This window comes from Hemibagrus wyckioides, linkage group LG26 (assembly GCF_019097595.1).
Source record: "Hemibagrus wyckioides isolate EC202008001 linkage group LG26, SWU_Hwy_1.0, whole genome shotgun sequence".
Taxonomy (NCBI): Eukaryota; Metazoa; Chordata; class Actinopteri; order Siluriformes; family Bagridae; genus Hemibagrus; species Hemibagrus wyckioides.
In genome coordinates, this window is record NC_080735.1 from 6,622,034 (window position 1) to 6,645,120 (window position 23,087).

At 36.7% G+C, this 23,087-nt stretch overlaps 1 protein-coding gene across 1 annotated transcript; it reads left to right on the forward strand.

Moving 5' to 3' along the window:
* Positions 1-5,147: 5,147 nt before the first annotated feature.
* On the forward strand, positions 5,148-22,631 carry ptgfrnb (prostaglandin F2 receptor inhibitor b). The gene is made up of 9 exons (XM_058379965.1): positions 5,148-5,708; positions 7,330-7,695; positions 7,995-8,402; positions 11,250-11,615; positions 16,885-17,307; positions 18,432-18,839; positions 19,236-19,340; positions 21,082-21,390; positions 21,540-22,631. The coding sequence occupies exons 1-9, from the start codon at positions 5,618-5,620 to the stop codon at positions 21,710-21,712; spliced, it is 2,649 nt and encodes an 882-aa protein (XP_058235948.1). The 5' UTR covers positions 5,148-5,617; the 3' UTR covers positions 21,713-22,631.
* Positions 22,632-23,087: the final 456 nt, after the last annotated feature.

Genomic DNA, 23,087 nt, shown 5'->3' on the forward strand with positions numbered 1-23,087 from the left:
TTTTTCCAGATATATAAATATAGCTCATATTTAAGACTTGTCAGGTCAAACAAATGCTTGCCAAAAAAAACTCATGTCATTGAAAGTTAATATTGATTAATCACTGTGCAAAGGAAAGAATGTAACCATTCTGCACTTAAAAACAGCAACGAGACACATTTTTATTAAAATGGGCATGTCCAAAGCCACAAAGAGGTGGTGTAGTGTTTTTTTCCCCCTTTCTTTTCAACAAATACATTTTAGTCAGTGCAGACTATAATCGGAGTCAGTACATGGTAGAGAGTGAGAGATTTGTTTAAAACACGATTCGTTCACCAATAAAGAGAGTTAAAATAGATTTTAATGTGTTCAGGTAAAACAATCTCGACTGGTTTTAGGTTCAAAACCTGCAAGGGGATATCCACACAGATTAATTCAGTGTCCTTGTAAAATAAATAATCAGCTAAATTAGGTAAACAGAAATAGAGCTTTTAGTTGTAATTATAATGAATTAAAATGTAGTTTTACTCTACTAATAAGGAACAGTTACAATATGGGTTTGCACCTACAGGACTTGACCTCCAATTATAACAATTGGAAAGTGTTATGTACAGGGTTCTATAAATTGATTTTTTTTTTTCCCTCACAATGTACCGTCCTGCTCCTCCAATGTGATGCACATGCTCCGTGTGCTCAGTGTAATTGGTGTGATTAAGAGTCAAGCGTTAAAAAAAAAAAAAGAAAAAAAGAAATTATGGTGTACTATGGTGATGGTCACTGTACATATATAACAAAACAGATAAGAAAAAATGTTTTTATATTAATTTGCTGATGCGTTTTTAAACAGCTCATTGCACTTGGGGATTAATATGGGCAAAAAGGCAAAAAAGTGCCATCAGCACGACACTGAAAAGACCACACATCAGCCAAGATGACAAATGAAATAGGGCTAAACAGTGAGTTGAAGTGCATTGACAAATGAAACATAATGGCTAGTCTACTGGGGCAAATCAGATCATATAATGAAAATGTTGAGCAATGGAGCTCTTACACAAGGTGGTTTAATTATGTTGTCAAGGCAAATGGGATAAAAGAAGGTATTAGCAGCACTGGTACCTAAAATTTTAACATGTCAAGTCCTCAAAGTATACAGAGAAAAACCAACAACAAGAGAGCAAGAAAACACTGACCAAAAAGTGGTTTTCGGGACAGGAACGCTAGTACAAAAACACAAAATGCAAAAACTGTTTAAAAAAGGACACATTAAGCACTCATGCCAAAGTAATCCAGCCTTTTCAAATAGAAATAGCATTGAGCTTTAGTGTCATTATTTTAAAATACAAAGGACTGTTTAGCCGATCACAAGAATTGCCAATGTAAATAGAAAGACAAATACTGAAATAAAAAAATGATGCAATATATAAAATCGAATTTGCATATTCACTTTAATGTTAATCTAATGTAATGTATTTTCTTGTTTTATTTGTATACTTGGGTATGTACTTTGTAAAGTGTCCTTGAGTGCTTTGAAAGGCACCCATAAATTAAACATTATAAAAACTTTCCAGAATTTCAAAAAACATACAGTATCTCACAAAAGTGAGTACATCCCTCACATTTTTGTAAATATTTTATTATATCTTTTCATGTGACAACAGTGAAGAAATGACACTCTGCTCCAATGTAAAGTAGTGAGTGTACAGCCTGTATAACAGTGTCCCCTCAAAATAATTTTTTAGCCATTGGCTGTTGGCAACAAAAGTGAGTACACCCCTAAGTGGAAATGTCCAAATTGGGGCCAATTAGCCATATTTACAAAAAGGTGAGGGGTGTACTCAATTTTGAGAGATATTGTTTATTTTTAAACAGTACACAACTTCAGCAGTAAACCACTTTTCTAACTGAAGGTTTCCTGTGTGTTCATTAAATGTTAACTTGGGCAAAAGTGTCCACTGTCAGTCATGGAAGGCTTGGTGACAGTGTGGACAATGACAGGGTAAACCTTCTGTTAGCAAAGTGATTTACTGTTAAAGCTGACTGGTACATGACGGGGAGGACATGGGTAAAGTTTGACACATTCTAATAATGTCACATATTACAGCTGATATTATTTATAGCCTGTAAGGCTTTACCAAAAACTCTGATTGAAATTTTATGTAAAAGTGAAAATTTACAATATTTGCATTTCCCCTTGTTCATTATTGTTACTTGTTCAATGGACTACTTTATGCAAAAACCTTTCAGCAGCTCCCCCCCCAACTATCTTTAGATAAGACAGCCTCAATGTTCAGCACCAGAACACAGTTTATTGGCTGTTACAATGAAGCAAATGTCTCATGTAATACTCATTAAATGAATATCACTCAATTGTTCTGTTGTTGACAGGATTATTAAAATTGCCTTTCCCCATTTGTCCCACTAGCACTAACTCATATATATGCATATGCACCAGGAACCCCCAGAGTCAAAGTCTGAAACTGAGCATACGCCAACAACAGACATAAGTTGTCAGGAGTTGGTGCCTCCACTGGTGCAGAATCCAGAACCAAATGCAGGGATAAGATGAAAAAAATCAGTATTTTATTAATAAATAACAAACACTACAGAGACATGGAAACACTGGGGTAAACTAGGCAAGTAAGCACAAAATAACAAGCACATCCAGCAGAAACCAGGAGGCTAAACCACATAAACAACAAGGACTCAGCAACCACAAGCACAAGACAGCAGGGATAAATAGGGAAAGTAATCATTGAAACATAAGGAACAGGTGTGCAGAGGCAGAACGGGAGGAAGGATTGGGTGGGGCAAGCACACGTGCAAACACAAAATAAACAAAAGCACATGGGATCATCAAGGAACCCTGCCAGGCTGCCCTCTGGTGCTCTGGCAAGGAAAATGTCCAGCAGTCCATGACATAAGTTTAACATGTTCCTTTGGTGAAATTTTCAATCTTTTCTATGGGCATCATCATTTTTGTCCAATCCCAGTTTAATTAGTTTTTTTTTTTTAATGCTTCTGTTGAACCACAATTCAAAAGCATTGTCTTTTTGTCATTAGTCAATTTTCAGTAATTTTTTAATAATTATTACTTTTGTAATATTGTAGTTATTTAAAAAAAAATTTCAGTGACCATTGTAGGTTTTTCTTTCTTTATTGGAAGAGTACCAACAGTTTTGTCCAAGTATGTAAGAATGCCGATATTCTGTCTTACTTCAAAGGCAAGTTGCCAGGTTACATGTTCAGAACTGTAACTTCCACACTGAATATTCACATATTTTTGTCACAAGGTTGCCAGTTATTTGCAGTAGTGTATTCATGACTGGCTCTTACTAATATTTCCAGTCAGACATTCAATAGGGAGAAATAGACTACAGATGGAGGATTATGAATGCTGAAGCAACACCTGAGGATACCAGCCAGCATGTTTAAACTTGGTCACAACTGGTTTGTCCATTAAAACAATGATTCTAATCAGCATAACTGTAAAGTCATAAGAAAATGGTTTAAAGGCAACAAAGTTATTGAAGTAGCCATGTGTCTCCTAGCTACTGTTTTTTTAAATGACCTCTAATGAAAATAAAGTTGATGCCCTAGTTGATTTAAAACAAGAGCTATGTCATAACATGATATTGTAGCCTAAATACATGTACCTTTGGTTCCTGCTTTAGGTAATAAAAAACATTTATTGTATCATATTTGGAATGATATCATTACCTGTAATGTTATGAATACCTAATTAGCATTATTATTATGCTGCTTGACGGGTGAAACAAGTTTAATACATGCAAGACCATGTAGCTATAATATTAATTAAAAAAAATGTCTGACATCCTTTTTCATAGCCAACAATAATTTCACAAGTTGTTAACAGTGAAAAGGGAACCTATGTGGCTGTGCTTGCTTATGTAATGTTATGGGCTTTCTTTTAGAAACCTAGTATCTCTCATTGAATTTTTGCATTTCCCAGTTAATGCCCATTACTTGAAATGCATTAGATTTGGACAGTATTCAGACTTTTTCAGGTTTTGAACACTTAATTTTTTTTCCAAGTTTATTACAGCATCAAGGCTTTTTGGGTAAGCCTCATAAGCCTCATGGGCAGTTTCTCTGATTGTTTCTCACAGTTGTCCTATCAGACTCAAGACTGGGCTTTGGCTAGGCCACTCAAGGACATTCAGACACGTGGTCCAAAGTCACTCCAGTGTTGTCTTGGCTATATGTTATTGGTCATTGTTGTGCTAAAAGGTAAGCAGGTTTTCTTCAAGGACCTTGAAGAAAGGTATTAGGCTCCATTAAATCTTTCCTAATTCTGAACAATCTATCTATCAATTAAAAGAACCCCCTCAGCATACGTAGGGGTGGTACTGCCAGTTGTCTAGCAGTACTTGGCTTTCATCCTAAAACATTTCATTTTTGTCTCATGCTTTGCCCCATGCTCTCAGAGTACTTTAAGTGCAGCCATGTCTTTTATGCCAGAGTAGGTTTATTCTAGGTGTAAAATGCAGTACATTTTTATATAGGTCTTGGGCAAAGCACTTGCCTGAAGTAGAAACTAAAATGCACATATATACAGGGTGTTACAGTAACAGCCAGCTGCTGCTGGGGTGCTGCCAATTGCCTGGTGGTTACTGTAAATCCACAAATATATGCACACTTTTTTTCTCAATAAGCAGACCGATCAGTTTGAACGTGGATGAGAGAGAAAGTGAGTGTCACTTCCAGGGTGTCATATCAGAGACGTCAAATCACCTGCACAGCTCTCAGTCATGGTAGATGGTGTGTTTTTTGCTGTTTTTATGGTGGAATACACCAATGTTAAAATGCAGAGTTCCTGTGAAACTACACAAAGGCTGGTTCATTTTTTAAATGGATTTTTTAGTAGGATTATCTGGCTGTGCATATTTCAAAGATTTTTTTTTTTATCAGACTGAGATAAAGGAATGGTCCATAAATCGACAATTTGACTGAAAGGAGACACATGTAAATACAAACATGCACTCTGGCCCTGAAAGCATTTTTTTCCATAAAAGTTGTCTCACACTCGTAATACACTTGTGCTGAGGCAATATTTTATTTTTATTTTATTTATTTATTAATCGAATATTGCACCTTTAATTCAGTTAGTTTAACTGTGCTAGAAATTAGGAGGAATTTTGTGGCATCCGGCACAATCATGCGTCACATTCACCTGAACCTGAATTCTTCCTTCAGCCTATCGGGAGTTGAGCAACTGTTCTCACAAAGGTGACAGAATAGACACGACATATATCTCTTCTTACTAACTAAATTAGAATTAATAAAACAAAAGTGAGGAACAATAATATGCTGCCCACCCTATCTGGATTTAGAAACATAATCTTAATTTGAGTAATTTAGGGGCGGTTTCAACGCTTCAACTTCTCGATTCACCGGTCGTAAAAAGTTTCGTCACACTTCGTCGTTGCAGCACTATAGCCGCCTCCAGTCCACTGCCCCATTCTCCTCGACGTTTTACCCCGAACTGGTGGACTGTCCAGTTCCTACATCAGACGGAATCTTACCCTAGTATAGGCAAACTCATTGCGCGCAGGATTGTTTTTGTGTTGTGAAACTGGATTACTTATAACTGCGCGTAAAATATCGAACGTCAGATGCCATGTGCGAGCAGGGCGGACGAGCAGCAGGAATTACGCACAGCCAAGACATGAAAAACCTTCTCGTATTGATCACACTGTGTTTCATTGTAGGTGAGTACAGAAAGCTACAGTAACACCTGTGAGAGACAGAAAGTGTTTGTACAAGAACCAGGGTGTATATATATCGAACACAAGTTTTATTTTATATATATATATATATATATATATTTGTATATATATATATATATATATATATATATATATATATATATATTTGTATATATATATATATATATATTTGTATATATATATATATATATATATATATATATATATATATATATATATAATATAAAACTTGTGTTCGTCTGAGATAAAGACGAAGGAACTTGGGTTCAAACCAACGGTTATGTGACACTGGGACATATTTACTGTGACAGTGGGACATATTTGATGACCTTCCATTCGTCCTGTTCTTTTTATGCATATTGTATACATGCATACATGCGTTGTATTTGGATTGTCAAACTTGTACAGCAGTATAGCGGGGTCTAATGACCACAACTTTTAGTGAAGCAGGACGACAGTAATATTCACATAGCCTTGAATAAAGTTAAGAAGCTGTTTAACATGCCATATACTACTGTCTAGTGAGTTTCTAATGAATGAATTTCTATTGTCTAGTGAATGAGTAACCTTGAGGCACTTAAATGTCGAGAACATACATTCATACAGCAGACTCTAGATGCTGGTTTTAGGTGGTTTAAAATGTACTTTTGATAATAGTGTGTTTGATACAACAGGTGTGTTTCCTGTTGTCATGTGCGAGGTGCGTCCAGATGTGTCATTATCCAGGGTTGCCAAGTTTCAGAAAATTTCCTGTTTAACCATTATTAGCAAATAATGTTTAAAAAACACACAGAAGACCGAGACACAACGTTCTGACAGTGAAAAAGCGAGACACATTTTCTTCTTTCTCTCAGCCGTTGCATGGGAAACAAAGTCACATTATTCAGATGTACAGACATTATACACTCCTTGGTCTTCCATTCCCTCTGCCAGTCTTTGCCATATATCATATAGTTGTTTCTTGTAATACTGTAGAAATTACTGTAGAAACTATACTGATACTAAACCCATTGTATGCAGTTCTGGAAATATAAAAATATGGTGTTATTGGTAAATTCTGATGTATTTTGATTTTACATATATAAATCTAGTCATTTAATGAATAACAACATAATCTTAGTTCCTTCTGAAACTAGTGGAACTGCAAGACCAATTCAGGTATTTGTGCTATACAACAAAGACATTTAGGGGATGGACATGAGGTGCAAGTATAGTATTTCAGCTTTTATTTCCTGGTATTTTTGAACTAGATATGTTAAACCACATAGAACATTTTGTATCAGACCACTCAATTTTTTACGTGACCAAAAAATAGGAACAGACAAGTCTGACAAGAAGTACATGAAAGTAAATAACAGTAAATTTCATCTCCCACATAACTGCCTTCCTCTACTGTGAGGAATCTAAGGTTTGTGACTATAGTCCATAAACTACTATAGACTATAGTTTATACAGTACTGACTTTCCTCTTCAGAGACCGTTTATTTAACTCTGTGTGTGTATATATGCCTGTGTGCTCTGTTAAAGAACTGCAAAATTGTGTGAATTTAAAAACATTTAATATGAATAAATTACATTATAATATTTACAATTGTTTTTTTAGGTTTGACTGTGGGTCGAAAAGTGTCACTACCAACAGGCCCTCTGATACGAGTGGAGGGCGAGACACTGTCATTACGTTGTGAAGTCTCGGATTATCAGGGCCCCAAGGAGCAGGATTTTGAATGGAAAGCAACAAAAGGGTCAAAAACCATTCAGGTTGTCTCCACTTTTGACCCTTCTTTTCCAGACCAGTCTTTAAAGGGCCGGGTATATACTGGTGACATTAGTGTGGAAAGAATTGGAGAAAGTACAGTGGAGCTGAGGATTAAAGAAGTCAGGGTGACTGACAGTGGAACCTTCACTTGCAGTACCCCCAGCACAGATTCTGTTATCAGTGGAAACTATGAGGCAGATGTGCTGCTGAGAGGTAAGTTTTTAAAAACTGATAAAATGTTAGAGCTTTTAATGTGTTGTCCTTTTATGTAGTACTCTGTAGTTCAACCATAAATCTTTCTGTCTTTATTGTTTTGGCAAAATTAATTGGCAGAATTAGAGACCCAGCAGTATTTTGGTGGAATCAATCCAGTACTTGCATAAGGCATTTAGAATTCATTTATTATTATTATTATTATTATTATTATTATTATTATTATTATTATTTACAATCTGTTATAATATCCACACCTGTGCTAAAGATGCCTTGAAATGCCTCTTTATTGCTTGCAGTAATTCATAATACGCTGGTTGTGGTTCCTGAAGTTCCAGCCCCTTCAGTCCATGAGGGCAGATCATTCAATCTTCACTGCAACATCACTCAAGACTTCACTGAAGGAGTTTACCTATCAGTTACATGGTCTGTTAAAAAGGATCAGTCACTAGAGCAGGATCTCCTTACCTTCGGGCCTGATTCAGATGTTACTGTTGGAAAGAATTTTACCCAACGTTATGCTGATGGTGAAATGCGTCTGCATCTGGACAGTTCTGGTTCCTATAGCCTGGTGGTGTCTGGAGCAGTGCCTGAAGATCAGGGGATGTATTTGTGTACTGCAAAACAGTGGACCAGAGACCAGGGTACCTGGACCATGATACAGGAAAAGGCAGAGGTCATAGGTGAAGTAGCTGTTATCCCAACAGGTGAGGGCTGCTTAAAATGCTTAAGGAACTCCAAAAATTATTTGATTAATTTTGAAAATTGTGTAAAACATGTACATTAATTGCAAATACATCAAACTTAAATGAAAGGTCTTAAATTCAATTTCTTAAAAGAAAAATCATCGGGTCATTATAAAACCCCACTTTGATTTGCAGAAAAAGAGAAAGATGTCATTGCCTTGATAGAGATGTCTGGTAAAGACCATGTCCAACATCCAGTTGCAAATACAAATACAAAAAGATATGTTTTAAGCTTTTGAGCACTGTACAGATACAGATAGTGCCATTATGTTACACCCCTAATATATACTCAGGTCCGAAAATATTTGGACATTGACATTATTTCAGATGTTTACCACAATCAAAACAATTTACTTTAAATGAATATGCTTTTAAAAATCAAAATCAGTTGAATGGTATATTATAGGAATTATAGCACTTTTTATATGTGGTCCCACACCTCTCTGAAGGGATTGTTTTTTTGATTTAATAATTTATGGGTTGCTTTGCTGGTAGTTCTTGACTTCATAATGAGAATTAACAGCAACAGATTCTGAAATGTCACACTCGAAATCAACTATAGGCATTTTATCTACTTTATTTAAAAACAAAGTAATGAAGGAATAACACCAACTTGGTCATGGAATAGCTGTGCAGCCAATTGTCTAATTATTTTTGGTCTCTAAGAAAAGTGTAGGGGGAACTGCATATAAAAAGCAGTAATTATTAGACTGTTCATCTGTTTTGGTAAATACCACCAACCTAAAGCTGAAAATCTGAAGTATTTAAGTATTTCTGGACCCGACTGTACTTTGTTTAGGATGTACTGCATGGGAATGTGTGAGCCATAGTGTGCAAATCATCTGCACTTGTGAAGTCTGTTAGCTTGATAGTTTTCAGTCTCCTTATGTGAGCAAACATAAACTCAAAGTTTGAAATAAGAGCATTGTTGTATATCACTTCCAGGTAACAGTACAAAAGTTGGGGGAGGAGAAGGGCAAGGTGCTGTATCCAAACGAACAGCATCATGACCAAGGTGTTATTAAAACACTCAGATTTGCCAGCTGGAGAAATCCTCAGCTCAGATCATGAATCTGCTCACAGAATGACCAGTGCCTAGACATGGCACACATCTGGGTTGGAAGGGTGGCAAGAATAGAATTTGAGTTCACCCAAATGCCATCTTTGTATAACTCTGTGCATTGACTTGATGCAAAGTGCTGCTTTTAATCAACAGGGACTTGGAGTCTGGTCAGGGTTGAGGAGCAAGATGGATCATATAAGAAAACCTACTGTGATTGCATAGCCTTGCTGGAGTAGTTCAAATCAAGAACCATAATTGTGTTAAAGTGTCCTGGATAAAATCCTGTTAAAACTCCTGTGGCAAGAGTTCAAAATTTCTGTTCACTAGAGGTGTCCATCCTGAAGTTCACAATCCGACTGTGCAGTAGTCGTATCCTAGAAAATATCCAGCTGTAAATTAAGCAAACGATGGTTCTATGAAGTATTGACCCAGGGATTGAATATTTATGCATTATGAATCAATAATATTTACATTGTATAGTATATGAGTCTTTCTTTACCTTTTTTGTGCCATTAAAGAGTCTGTGACTTTTCTCACAAACCTAACTGTTTGCTTTCGTTACCAGGGATACTCTTCCTGGGTTGCTATGTAGGCTTACCATGCAACATTTAATTACAGCTGGGGTGTACTGCTGAGAGAGTGCACAGCTGTAAACGACCACCCATTGAACACTGAGTAAAGTGATATAATGTGATTGTACTCTATATCTGATATTAACAGTGTCTTTATTCATTTATGGTCAAATTTTGCTAGACATTTAAAGAAGTTTGATTAAATTTAAACATTTTAATTCAAGTTTGTATTAAAATAGTAAAGAATGCAGTGAATTGTGAGAGAAGTATAAACTAGTGCAGTTCAAGCCACAAATTTGTGTTTTTTCACTAGGTATAATCAGATAGTGAGTCTAATACAGTCGTAATTATAACCAATAACAGCAAATATATACTGATCTGCCTTAACATTAAAACCATGTTCCTAGTATTGTGTAGGTCCCCCGTCTGCTGCCAACAGCTCTGACCGATTGAAGCATTTGGATCTGACTTGTTTGTCCAGGAAATCCCACAGATGCTTGATTGGATTGAGATTTGGGGAAATTAGAGGCCAATTCAACACCCTAAGCTCTTGTAATGTTCCTCAAACCATTCCAGAACAATTTGTACACTGTGGCATGGGTATTCCCTAATGGCATTGGCCTCTTTCAGCAGAATAATTGAACCTGGCACCCTCCAAAATATGATTGGTGTATTGATTGTTTTTGAATCCACCATGACCCTGACCAGGAATAAGCACTTGAATGAATGAAAGAAATCACTTCTCTGATTCCATGTACTCCATGTTAAAGTCTTATTACACTAACCAAGAGATATATAAAACAATCTATGAGAATTTCTGAAGACTGGTACTAAAAAGTTTACATTTGGTAAAATATGAGGTTGTGTGTTTCAAAACTATTTGTGAATCAAATGCTCATTTGTGAATTGCAGAAATATTTATGCTATTTATAATATTTAAAATGTTAAATATATACTTATTACTTATTAATGGATATTCTATTATTTATTTGTAAGTTATGCAACAAATATACCACTATAAATAATTGCTCATATTGTCAAAACTGTATTGACTACTTTTATGACATAAATTTAAATTTTTGTTTAAGTAACAGCATTATTGTGAATGGATTTTTTGTCTCATGGTAATTACAGTAATATTAACACAGTTCCTTCTTTATTATTTGATTACAGCTGAATCCCTCATTGTACAGGTCCTGGATAATACCATCCTTAACACAGGAGACAATCTGAATCTCACTTGCTTGGTTTCTGCATATGACCTTGTTGCCTTAGATCTTGAGGTGACATGGCTGCTAAATGAAACACAGGTTCTTACCCACCTTAGTCGTGATGGAGTGGTGGCAAAAACCTCAGATATATTTAGCATTAACCAGGTTGGAGAGGGTGATTTCAGACTGGAGATCCACAGCGTTGAGCTATCTGATAAGGGACTTTACTCATGCAGGGTGAGGGCATGGATACAAAAGAGCAGGCGAAAATGGTACCAGGCTGCAGAGAAGACATCAGCCTCTGTGCAAGTGGTGATCACCCCACAAGGTGAGTTAACTTAATTAGAAAACTATGTCTGTACTTTGTCAAAGGTTTTCCTCAAGCCCAGTACAAAACTTTACCACTATTGTTAATAATAAGCCTGAGATTCCCTTTAATAAAAACATATTTTGCTTAAAACAAATTTTACCTAATCACTAACCCATATAATTAGAATAAGACTTCCATGAAGATACCAGTTTAAAATTATGATATTGAGTTAAGGGTAACTTATATTAACTAAAGGACCGGGTATATACTGGTGACATTAGTGTGGAAAGAATTGGAGAAAGTACAGTGGAGCTGAGGATTAAAGAAGTCAGGGTGACTGACACTGCCCCTCACCTTACTAACAGCACTAATCCTGCCTGGAAAGGATGCCACCATCTGAGTGAGCTACCTGAAGCTTTTAGTGCTGATATGAAAATGTGACAAACTGCAAGCATAACAACACTGTTACTGCAAACTAGCAGTTTTTAATAGCTAACTAGAAGAGCTTAGACAGCTATCTATATTAAATTTGTTATAAAATATTAATTTAACTGTTAATTAAATCAAGAACATTTGTACTTTCTTTGTATCTTTAGATCATACAAAATTCTTTGTTTGGTCTGAAGATGATGTTGCCAAAATTGGGTGATGATTAGGCATAACGTGTAGGAGAAGTAATGAACAGTTTTCCAAGATGTTTGACAGGAAGTACACTTGAATTTCAGATGTTGGTAGGCATTCACTTTAGTATATTCCAGGGAATTATAGGAAAAAAGAACAGTGAATTAAGCACAAATTCTTTAAAGGATATAAGTATGGAAATGAAAGTTGTTACATTTCTTGGCAATCACAAAACTTCTTCAGGGTGTGGTTCTGAAGATACTTATCAAGTTTCATGAAGATACATAGATGCATTGCTGACATACATTCTCACATACTGCTTTTTGCATTTGCCAGCATGTTAGAGGAGAACAGTTTTGAATTGTTTTTGAGCCAAAGCCAGAATGATTTGAGCCAAATTTGGTGAAAATGTAAATAAAAAAAATGTTCAAAAGTTAGGACCATCAACATACTTACAAATTAAGCCCAAATTTCACAGGACTGTGGTTCTAGAGCATCCAGAACACTTTCTATCCCAAATTTGGTCAGAATGTTCCTTAGACCCTCTCCAATCAGTGTGCCAATCATGCATAACAAAGAGGTTAAGTGATTAGCATTGGCTATCCCTTTACAGTGGCACCTGTCTTGTATATCAGGCAGCAAAGGAACAGTCAGTTGATGTGTTGGAAGCAGGAAAAATGGACAAGAGTAAGAATCTGAGCGATTTTGACAAGGGCCAAATTGGGACGGCTAGATGACTGGATGACTGGATGTGGGCATTCCTGATACACAGTAGTTAGTTCCCACCCAAAATGGTCCAAGCAAGGACCACTGATGAACCTTGAACAGGGTCATTGATGCCCAAGGCTCACTGATATGCGATCCAACAGAAGAGTTATTGTAACAGAAATTGCAGAAATAAGTTAATTTGCAGAAATAATTTAAAGAGTGCCCCTGCTGACCCCTGTCATCCACTGCTGAAAGCTCCTACAGTGGGGCATGTGAGCATCAGAACTGGACCATGGAGCAATGAAAGAAGGTGGCCTGGTCAGATGAATCACATTTCATGTGGACAGCAGGGTGTATGTGTATTGCTTACATGGGGCACCAGGCTTACAGCGAAGGCAGTGTGATGCTTCTGGCAATGTTCTACAGGGAAAACTTGGGATACATTCATGTGGCTGTTACTTTGACATATGCCTCCTACCTATACATTGTTGCAGATTAGATACACAGCTTCATGGCAATGGCATTCCTTAGTGGCACTGGGCTCTTTCAGCAGGAAAATTTCAGTTTTTCTGAAACAGGAGAGAGAGAGAGAGAGAGAGAGAGTGAGTGAGTGTGTAATACTGCTTGCCCGAGCTTGTGAGACACACATATACACAAAACATGTTAAGAATCATTCACTTGAACTTGACAGACCTGTTTCCTGTTATCACAGACTGAATAAGCACAAGCCCAGAGCTCAGGTAAAATTCTGCCTGACTATGGAGTCTTCTTCTATATCCTCATACAACAGGTACTGCAGTAATGCTAAAACCTGGGATTTGATGCTTGCTTGGAAGCCTCATCACTCAGCAAGATTATCAAGGTCCAGTGCTTATGGTTGCTGCAGCTTCCTGAGTTTAGCTGCCCCTTCACTTATGCAAAGCAGCTGAATTGACTCCTGTCAACAGTAGTTAAGGGCAGAGGAGCAGGATGCAGTACAGATCATCAAGCTGGTTGTGCTGGAGCGATTTGTTGCGTTATTCCCACAAAATCGATGGAGAGGGTCTAGTGCCACCAGCCCACATCCCTGGATGAAGCCATTAAAAAACTGAGTGGTACATTTGAGTATAGATCCACTACAATCACACTCTAATTGGCCACTAGGGACATTATTAGTGTTTTCATTCATCCATTTTCTGTACTGCTTATCCTACACATGGTTACGGAGAACCTGATGCCTATTCCAGGGGATTCCGGGTACCTATACCAAGTGACAAGTCATTTCAGGGCATCTCGCACTAAATCACACACACACACACACACACACACACACACACACACTCATTCATACACTATGGACTCATTCAGACACACACACACACACACTCATTTGTACACTGCAACACATCTTTGGACTAAGGGGGGAAACTGCAAAGTTTAGAGAATAACCACTGAAAATAACCACTGAAAAGGGGCAGTGTAAAGTGTAAAGAAAACAAATGTACATAACATTACTTCCTGGGATCTTGTTCAAGGATCACAACATTGTTATCAAACTACTCAGGAGAGTCTGAAACTTATTATCAAAATATGATGTCATTTATATATAGGATGGTCATCACACATCAATCGGTTATAAGGAGGTGGAGTTGGTTGCAGTGTCTGCAGGGACGTCTGCAGTGATTAGGGCATGGGCTTACATAGGGGCAGAGTTTAAGTCCAATTTGCTGTTTCTCAAGAAAAATAAGCCTGATCAAGCTAGAGAGAACAATCTGTTAGATTTTCATGATCCATAATAGCTGCCATAAATCAGGATTTAGGTGGCATGTGACACATGCCATCTATAAAAGTTAAAAGTTATTTTAACTTAAAAGTTAAAGTGACAACTTTAAAGTTATTGTCATGAAACTGGTTGGAGTTAAGTTCAAATAGACGTTTCTCAGGCATCAAAATTCCAAATCTGAAAATTAAAACAAAAATTCTCCTCATCAGGCAACCATGATGGCTTTGTAGTGGGAGGTGTTAAAGAGGCAAGGACATTAAACACCGAAACCCAGTTAAAACAACTTTTGCCTGACAACATGTTGATTTATGGAACAGGAACCTATGTATTCTATATTTCTGTATATCCTTTATTACTTTAAGCAAATTATGTATGTCTGAGGCACATCATAAAGAAACACAGAATGTTGTAAAAATACTTCTTATTTTCATGCATTTCAGTATTAATCCTGTTAAAAGAGTCATGGAGTTGTACTTGTATGAGATGCTACTGAAATAGGTGGTTGTAGCAGGAAGATATTAAAATATGGATTAAAGAAGAGCCAAGTGTCTCTTTTCAGATTTACTGTTTTGGGTTAGTCTTTTTCTACTTCTATAAATTACACCCAATTTACATTTTCCACATACAGTGCCTACTTTGTGAATGTTATCCTATTGCCAAATGAACCATTTTATGTTTAAATATGTCTGCTACACAACCAGAACTGAACATACACTAAAAAGAGAAAGTCCAGATAGTCCAACAGTATGGCTGGTGGTTTGATGATGAGTGTCAGGTCTGGAGAGGGTAATTAAGGTTGATTGACATCTTCCATGTTTAGTTCCCAGAGTACTACATTCCTATCCCCAGCAACAGCCTAAAGTTAGCAGAAGAACATAAATCTTGTCTATTCTTTTTTTCTGGGTAACACTGTTTTATGTGCTCTATATGTCAGTCTTTTTCTATACCATTATTTTCTATTTAATGTATGTATATATATATATATATGAACTGACTAGATTTTGAAATTGCAAACAATGTTAAATTCACTGCAAGCTCAAAAGTCCGAAGTCCGTTTTTTCACACACATCACATTCATTGGGTTTTAGTCAAGCCAGAACATCACACTGCCTCTGCCAGCTTCACATATCTTGACATCACATTGACTAATATCTCAGAATTTGCACAAACCTTTTACACTGTCTGTCCCTCTCTTTCTCCTTAAATAAATTTTCCTGATATTAGGCCAGTGTTATTTGAAAAAAAAAATAGCCTGTAAAGTTTTACAACACAAATCTTTTATTCTTTTACATTCATTACATTTATTATTGGGCAGCAAACATACACTTTATACTGCTTTGATTAAAAAGTAATTTTAGAATAAGTGGTTGGATCCCTGCCTGACTTAATTAACTGCAGTAGTCCATGTCTCTGATAGAGTTTCTTTTTAAATGTCATCCTATTACTAAAAACATTTTGAAGGCCTGTCTACAACATCTACTCTACCAGAAAGCAGAATCTCTCAAATAGGTTCTGCTTTCTTTTTTCTTTAGGATTTAAAATGATTAAAGATTTATGATGGACACCATTTGTTATAGGCTTCAACAAGCCCCAGACACCATATCTCATATGTTTTAGAATGGTCTCTCCATAGTAACTATCTGCAAGCTGAGAGTTGCACAAACTGATGTTCTTGCAAGCTGTAAGATTTTAGCTAGACAGCTTAGTCTTCTTTGGTGAAAACATCTGTTCCTGTCCTGAGTGATATCACACTAATCTATTACCAACAAAAAAGACAAGATTCACTCTTAAGGGGGCAAACAATACATTTTCTCATTCCTTCTTTGCTTCTTCAGCAAATTTGAAAAATTTGGCATTTATATTTTAAGTGATGTGTTAAAATATAACATTTAAACATAACACATATGAGTATGTTTCTCCTTGTTGTCTGTAATCACAGGTTTTATTTCCTAGTCTTAATTGGTTATTCCTTGTTTGGTGTTTGATACAACATGGTTTTCTTGATTTTACCTGTTTACCTTTACCAACCTGTCATGCATAATGCCATGGTTTTTTTTCAGTAATAAAACCTGCCCATCCTACTACTTCAGGCTAGCTGTTACTATTATGCAAGTGTGTTTTTAACATGTTAAAAAACTTAAGATATTAGATTTGCCATCTTGCCAATTTAACATCTTTCTCTCTTATTTCTTTCAGATCCAACATTTAATGTGACTCTTAAATCTCCAGTCATAGCCCAGTATGTAGGTGATCCCACAGAACTTGTGTGTCAAGTGTCCAACATTTCCCACTTCTGGGGTAAACGATTGAGTGTCTGTTGGTTCTATTCTACTGCTTCATCTGCTGGTGGTCAGGTTGGCACTGACATTATTGCCTCAATGAATGAAAATGGGGCTATCATTCCTAGTGATAAATATAGGGCCCGCATTGATTCAGGTCTCATCCTGCTAAACCGAATTGAGCCAGCTACCTTTAAGCTCCGCCTGGTCCACACCACAAATGGAGATGTAGGTGAATATGTTTGCAGTGTCGCAACATGGACACTCACTCGCCTTGGCATCTGGAAACATACATCAGAACACCAAACTCGTGCACTAAAAGTTGGCTTGGCCTCCAAGGGTGAGGAAATTTTCATAAATCCAATTAAATGATACTCATCAACAGGTTAAATTAAATTCTATGTGATGAAGCCCTTCCTGTAGAGAATAACAACAATAAGTTTCTTCCTTTATCAAGGCTGGAAACATTAGAGGGGTTTTTTGATGCTCTTTGGGGTGTCTCTTTCATGCAGACTATTTCAAACTCCTTTATTTTCTAAGCAATGAACATAGTGAACTTTTTCACTTCAGAGCACAGGTTTTCTATAGGGGTTGCATGCAGATTGTACCTAGTCTAGATCACCAGGCATTAAACATCCCTGAAGTGTCAGTGATCCACCACATTAATATACATTATTTAATATAGCCAAACCATTTCTAAATTACTTAATACATATTTAACTGTTAAACATTAACTAGTATTGATAAGCATCATTTACACATTTTTTATTTTAAGTAAGATGATTAACCACTAATAATATTAACTAACAGTAATGATAACTAACAATATTTTTCATATTAAAGAAATTATTACTGTAACTTTAATAAGGACAGTAACAGTAATAAACAAACAAGCACTGATGATTAATTATTTTAATTTTCCTTCTTTTTTTAGGTTTCCATTGTCCATCAATTTTCAAGAATGATATATTGTATAATGTCTATATGAATATGAACTAATTTTATTGCCATAAAGAGACACAATGCCACCAGCATTGTTAAATATAAACACTGAGGAACACACATTTCTTTTCAGGAACACTGATAATTACTTTTGTGTGATTGAGATGTACTTGGGCTGGAAATGAAATCTAGCAAACCCTGGTTAATGATAACAGTAATAAACTCTTGAGTGTGCGCCTTAATGGGACACTCGCTTTATCAAGCACATCTAAAAAATTATGCATCTTAAACCAGTCAAAACAGACTGCTAGACTGTATGCTAGATAACTGCATGTTGCTGCTTCTCAAGTGCATGTCATCCTGCCCCACCCAAATATACAGTCATGCAAATACACCTTCAACAAGTAAAATGTGTGTTTATAGAAAAGTTAAATATCTTCATATATCTAAAAAGGATAATGATAAAATCACTCACCCATGTAAGACCTTCCTTTTCATAGTCTCCGCCACTCCTTCTTCCAGGCCCTGGCATCAGTGTGATCGCCCGACACAAACGACAAGCAACTTTCAGTGGCTCCACTTTTGAAATGAACTGCCTGGCCAAACTTAAGAACCTCTGGGATGGTTTGGCCCTCTCTGTCCTCATATTGGTCCAGTATGGTGTAGGTGCCCCGAGTCGGAAACTTGCTTCACTCAGCCCTGACCTGGTTCTCAAGTTAGAGGACTGGTACGAGTCTAGTCGACTGGACAGCCTGAGTCTAGTGAAGACTGGCAACATGGAGTTCTTATTCCGAATTCAGGGTGTTCAGATGATGGATAGAGGATTCTACTATTGTGAAGTTGCAGCATGGACTAAGCCTGATGGGAATAACTGGGTGGAGCTGATGAAAGGAGAGTCAAACAAAATTCAGATTAACTTCGAGCACACAAGTAAGGACTTAATAATTAAACTATGAACCCATGAATATTTAAAATCTGAATAGATGTTTTTAGCTGTCGATGCCTAGTTTATTTAACAAATATGAATTTGGATAGTGTTGCCTGTTCTCCATCAAATAGACTATTAGGGGAATAAATAGAATGGTGTCTTAAAGTTGTTCTGGAAAGGCTATAAAGTTAGGAACCACCACACTTATTTCTTTCACTGTCCACTGTCCACTCTGAATGAGGTGCAAGTCAATAATTTAGGACATCTACAATGCAAAATATTTACGAAAAGGAGGAAGGGGAATTGTTTACACTTGTGTGATAAACGAGATAGGTGTCTGATGTTATGCTAGTGTTATTATTGCCTTAATCTCTATTATATATTTTTATTTTCCTCAGGGCCATCATTTGATCTTTCCATCATGTCAGACACTACCAGTGTGTACCCCTGGGAAACGGTTAAGATAGATTGCATTATCAGTGCATCAGGAGCTTCCAATAAAGGTATGCATATTTGTTTAGTGGAAAAATTAACTCAATTTATTGAAATGTTCTGTAATCTCAGTGTGCATATTAGTAATCTAGAACTAAAGACCACATGGCAGCCAGCAATCTACATTCTTAATAAGGTATTTTGTAAAACAGTACATTCATATTTGTTTCAAATGCATTTTAAGATGCAAAACATATGTGTTTTGCTGTAATGTCCTTAAATAACTGGATTTTGTCAGTGAAACAAACCACCATTGGGCCAAAAAGTCTAAACAAACTGTACAACCTGTTGTCTGTGAATGTGTGGAGGAAGACTTGGGAGGCAGGCAGCATTCTCAAGAGCTCCAGGCTTGCTTTTACTCACACCGTTCTTTTAAGTGTCCTTTGAAAAAAATCAACTAAAAAGGGTCCTTCATTAACTCACAGTTTTCATTTTGTTCAAGTTTATGCTCCTTTGTGTGTGTGTGTTGCAAGCTCTAGTAGTTCACACTCTATTTCTGGTTACGACCATTCCTGAAAACTTAAAGAGCCAGACACTGGTGTGAATCATCATTAGTTACCTGCCAGTTTAACTGTCTTCCTCTTCACTGCTGATGCATGGCCATGCCCTAGCTCCCATACAGAACTTTCAAAAACATAACAAAACATTAGGCATGGTCTCAGGGTCTTGTTGTGCAAGTGCACCAAATGGAAATGCAAAGGATGAATGCAAAGCCCTCCCCACCCTCTGTGTCCCCTTGAAATAGAGCTGATATGAACAGCACTGGCACCTCCTTTCAAACCAATGTTGTGCAAATTCCACACCATGCCTTGCTTCTGCAGAGCCCATTGTCAAGCATTTCCCTTGCCACCCCAACTTTATGTTTTTGCCCCCGTAATTTAATAATGATAAATTTCAGTAAAAATCCCTATGCACACACCTCACCTTGACCAAACATGCACTTCTTCCAAGTGAATTAGGCTTGGGAAGCTGCAGTAAGTGGATGCAACAACAGTGCTCTACAGGTATCCAACCTGCTGCATGATTGAGCCCTTGATTGATGATGATTGCTGCTGGTGGAATACCCCAGCTATGTCTGTGGTGGCAACTGCTGGGCTTCCCCCAATAGCAAGGGGAGGAGTCAGTAAGGCCATGCCTCTTACAACCATTCATGCATAATTGGTCCACACTTGAAAAGCTCTAGGAGGGCAAAGTGAGTCAGAGCAGCTTCTGGAGTGACAACTGCCTCTCAGCCTGCTCGTGGCAGTAATGACTCGAGTTAGAGTCATTGAGTGCTACGTACTGGTTTGCCCTCCCTCTTCTCCATAACAATTGATTCTCAGCCATGCCTCTGCTTCTGTATATGGATGTCATAAGTACCATTATGTGAGTACCTTTGCCAGTAGATTTGCTCTTGTAGAGTAAATATTGACAGTTAATTTACTGTAAACCAGACATTTTGATTTATGTAAATTTTGAGTTCAGCAAAATCTTCAGAACGCTCTGTATAATCAGTACTAACAGATTTAATCTTGAATGAGTCTGTTGGACAAACTGATGAGTCTGTTGGACATAGATCATATAGGGGCATTATAGCAGTAATTGTAATGTTTGGGGTACTATATGCCCTATCAGTTTGAACGCTTTTGATGCCCTGACTGTAATAGACTGGAGTATGTGTCCATGCATAACAATCACAACCACTGTGTCTTCTTATATCTACTGAACTTTGTAGACCTTTAAAAATAATGCTATGCATTTCTCTTCATCTAGACAATGTTGCATATGAAATACGATGGTATCATGGGAGCCATTTACGGAGATCAGATAGCTTCATTCTGCTGATCAGTATAGATCGTTTGGGTGTGGTGAGGAAAAGCCCTCGCAATGACAGCAGTGACTGCAGTCTGGAGCGTCTCAGAACCCAAACCTTTACCCTCACCATTCATGGCACCCAAGACAGTGATGCTGGCGAATATTACTGTACTGCCACACCATGGATACGATCAACCACAACAGAGGACTGGAGTAAAGAACCAGAGATTATATCCAGGAGGGTCTTTCTTAATGTCAAATTTGCATGTGAGTTATATTATAATGTTAAAGCATGGTTTCTTACCACCCAAATATTTTGTTTTGACAAAGCCTATTTGCAAAAACCTACTTTATTTGGTACAGGAGTAACTAACATAAATTTGCATCTGATTCTTATTCTTTTGGTTTTTTTTCAGTGTGGGATTCAATGAAATTACCCTTGCTTTATGGGACCTGTATATCCCTCACTATCGGTCTGTTTTCTCTCATTCTGGGCCTTCTCTGTTCTTTGTGCTGCTGCAGAAACACTAAACAAACTACACACACTACACACACTCGCATCAAGCTCATCAACCCACAGAGTGATTGACATGTACTACATGAAGCAGATGCTTGTCTGCATCTCCACCAAAGCAACAACATGACTAAGTAATGTTTCAGAGTTGACATTTCTGTTATTCACAAGTGGACCCTATTCACAGGTGACGATCGAACCAGTGAATGCACCCAAGCAGAAAAAACACCTTTGGCATTTGTTTGATTTATATTGTCATGCTCTGCAAAAATAATAATAACACTGGATTTGTAGATTAATTATTTTTAATAATATCTTTCTAAATACGAATTAACTAAAATGCATTTTAGAAAAGTCTAGTGAAATACCAATCCTGATAACCAGGATCAAATTTTAATATATAGAATATTTTTTTGTTCAAAGAATTTAGTGCCAGTGACTTCTAACTTCTGACGGCAGAGTCCTAACAATAATTAACCTGTTAAAACTCTTTTAAGCAGTGAACATGTTTGACAGGCATGTGCACATATGATTTCTGGTTTAAAATGTTCATATTGTTTTTATTTTTAGATGTATTAAGTTATGTTTTTATAAAGTTATATTGTGTGTTCATTTGTTTTTACTCTGAATGTTGAGTTCAGTTACTGTTTCTGTTTACACAGATTTTCTAGCAGTTTAATATAGTAATACTGAATGCTAGGCAGTCCAGGAAAACGTCAGAAATCACCATGACTGAACTCTGGACATAATAAAGGGCAAAAACCAATATTATTTCCCCAGAAATGCAAATGAAGACAGAGATCAGTCAATAGAAGAGACAACTCTTTAAAATGTAAAAGGAAAATAATGAACAGCAGGATGGTGTGATGCTCTGCTTCACATAACTGAGAAACTCATGCACCTCTAATTTAATTTCAAAGTGCTGACACTGCTCAAAGTTTTTTTTAACATTAATAAATCTTAAATAAATGACTGCCTACATTTTAATGTTGAATTTGAGGTGCCAGTTATTTTTTCCTTCATTTCATATTCTTATTAATTAAACACATTTATATGATTATCATAAGTATTTATAATATGTTGCTGCATGAAAAATGTCAACACAAATAGGGATTTCAATCCAGGACAAGTGGGAACATTTGAATTATCATAGGTTAATGCTCATCGGTGATATTTGATCTAATATTAATAGCTAGTAATTTAACACAGAATAAACTTCTACTACAATTAGGGAGATAAAAAGTGATCTTGACTCACGAGAGGACAGACAAGAGGCAGAGCGATAACCAGTTCATTACTTTATTCATAATATCAGAATATATGACATGGACAAAAGCAGGAATGTGTGACCAAATCCAGATTTCAAATTGAAATAGCCTTTTCAAAGTCATCTATAAAAATGTATAACATTTAAAATAACATTTTACATCCTCAAGGTGATGCATTTCGA

What these genes read in the sequence shown, in the direction of transcription:
- ptgfrnb (XM_058379965.1), top strand. Translation starts at nt 5,618, where the DNA reads ATGTGCGAGCAGGGCGGACGAGCAGCAGGAATTACGCACAGCCAAGAC. An exon ending in GGCAGATGTGCTGCTGAGAG is followed by an intron (nt 7,696 to 7,994) that starts GTAAGTTTTTAA and finishes TATTGCTTGCAG; the next exon opens with TAATTCATAATACGCTGGTT. An exon ending in AGTTGGCTTGGCCTCCAAGG is followed by an intron (nt 17,308 to 18,431) that starts GTGAGGAAATTT and finishes TCCTTCTTCCAG; the next exon opens with GCCCTGGCATCAGTGTGATC.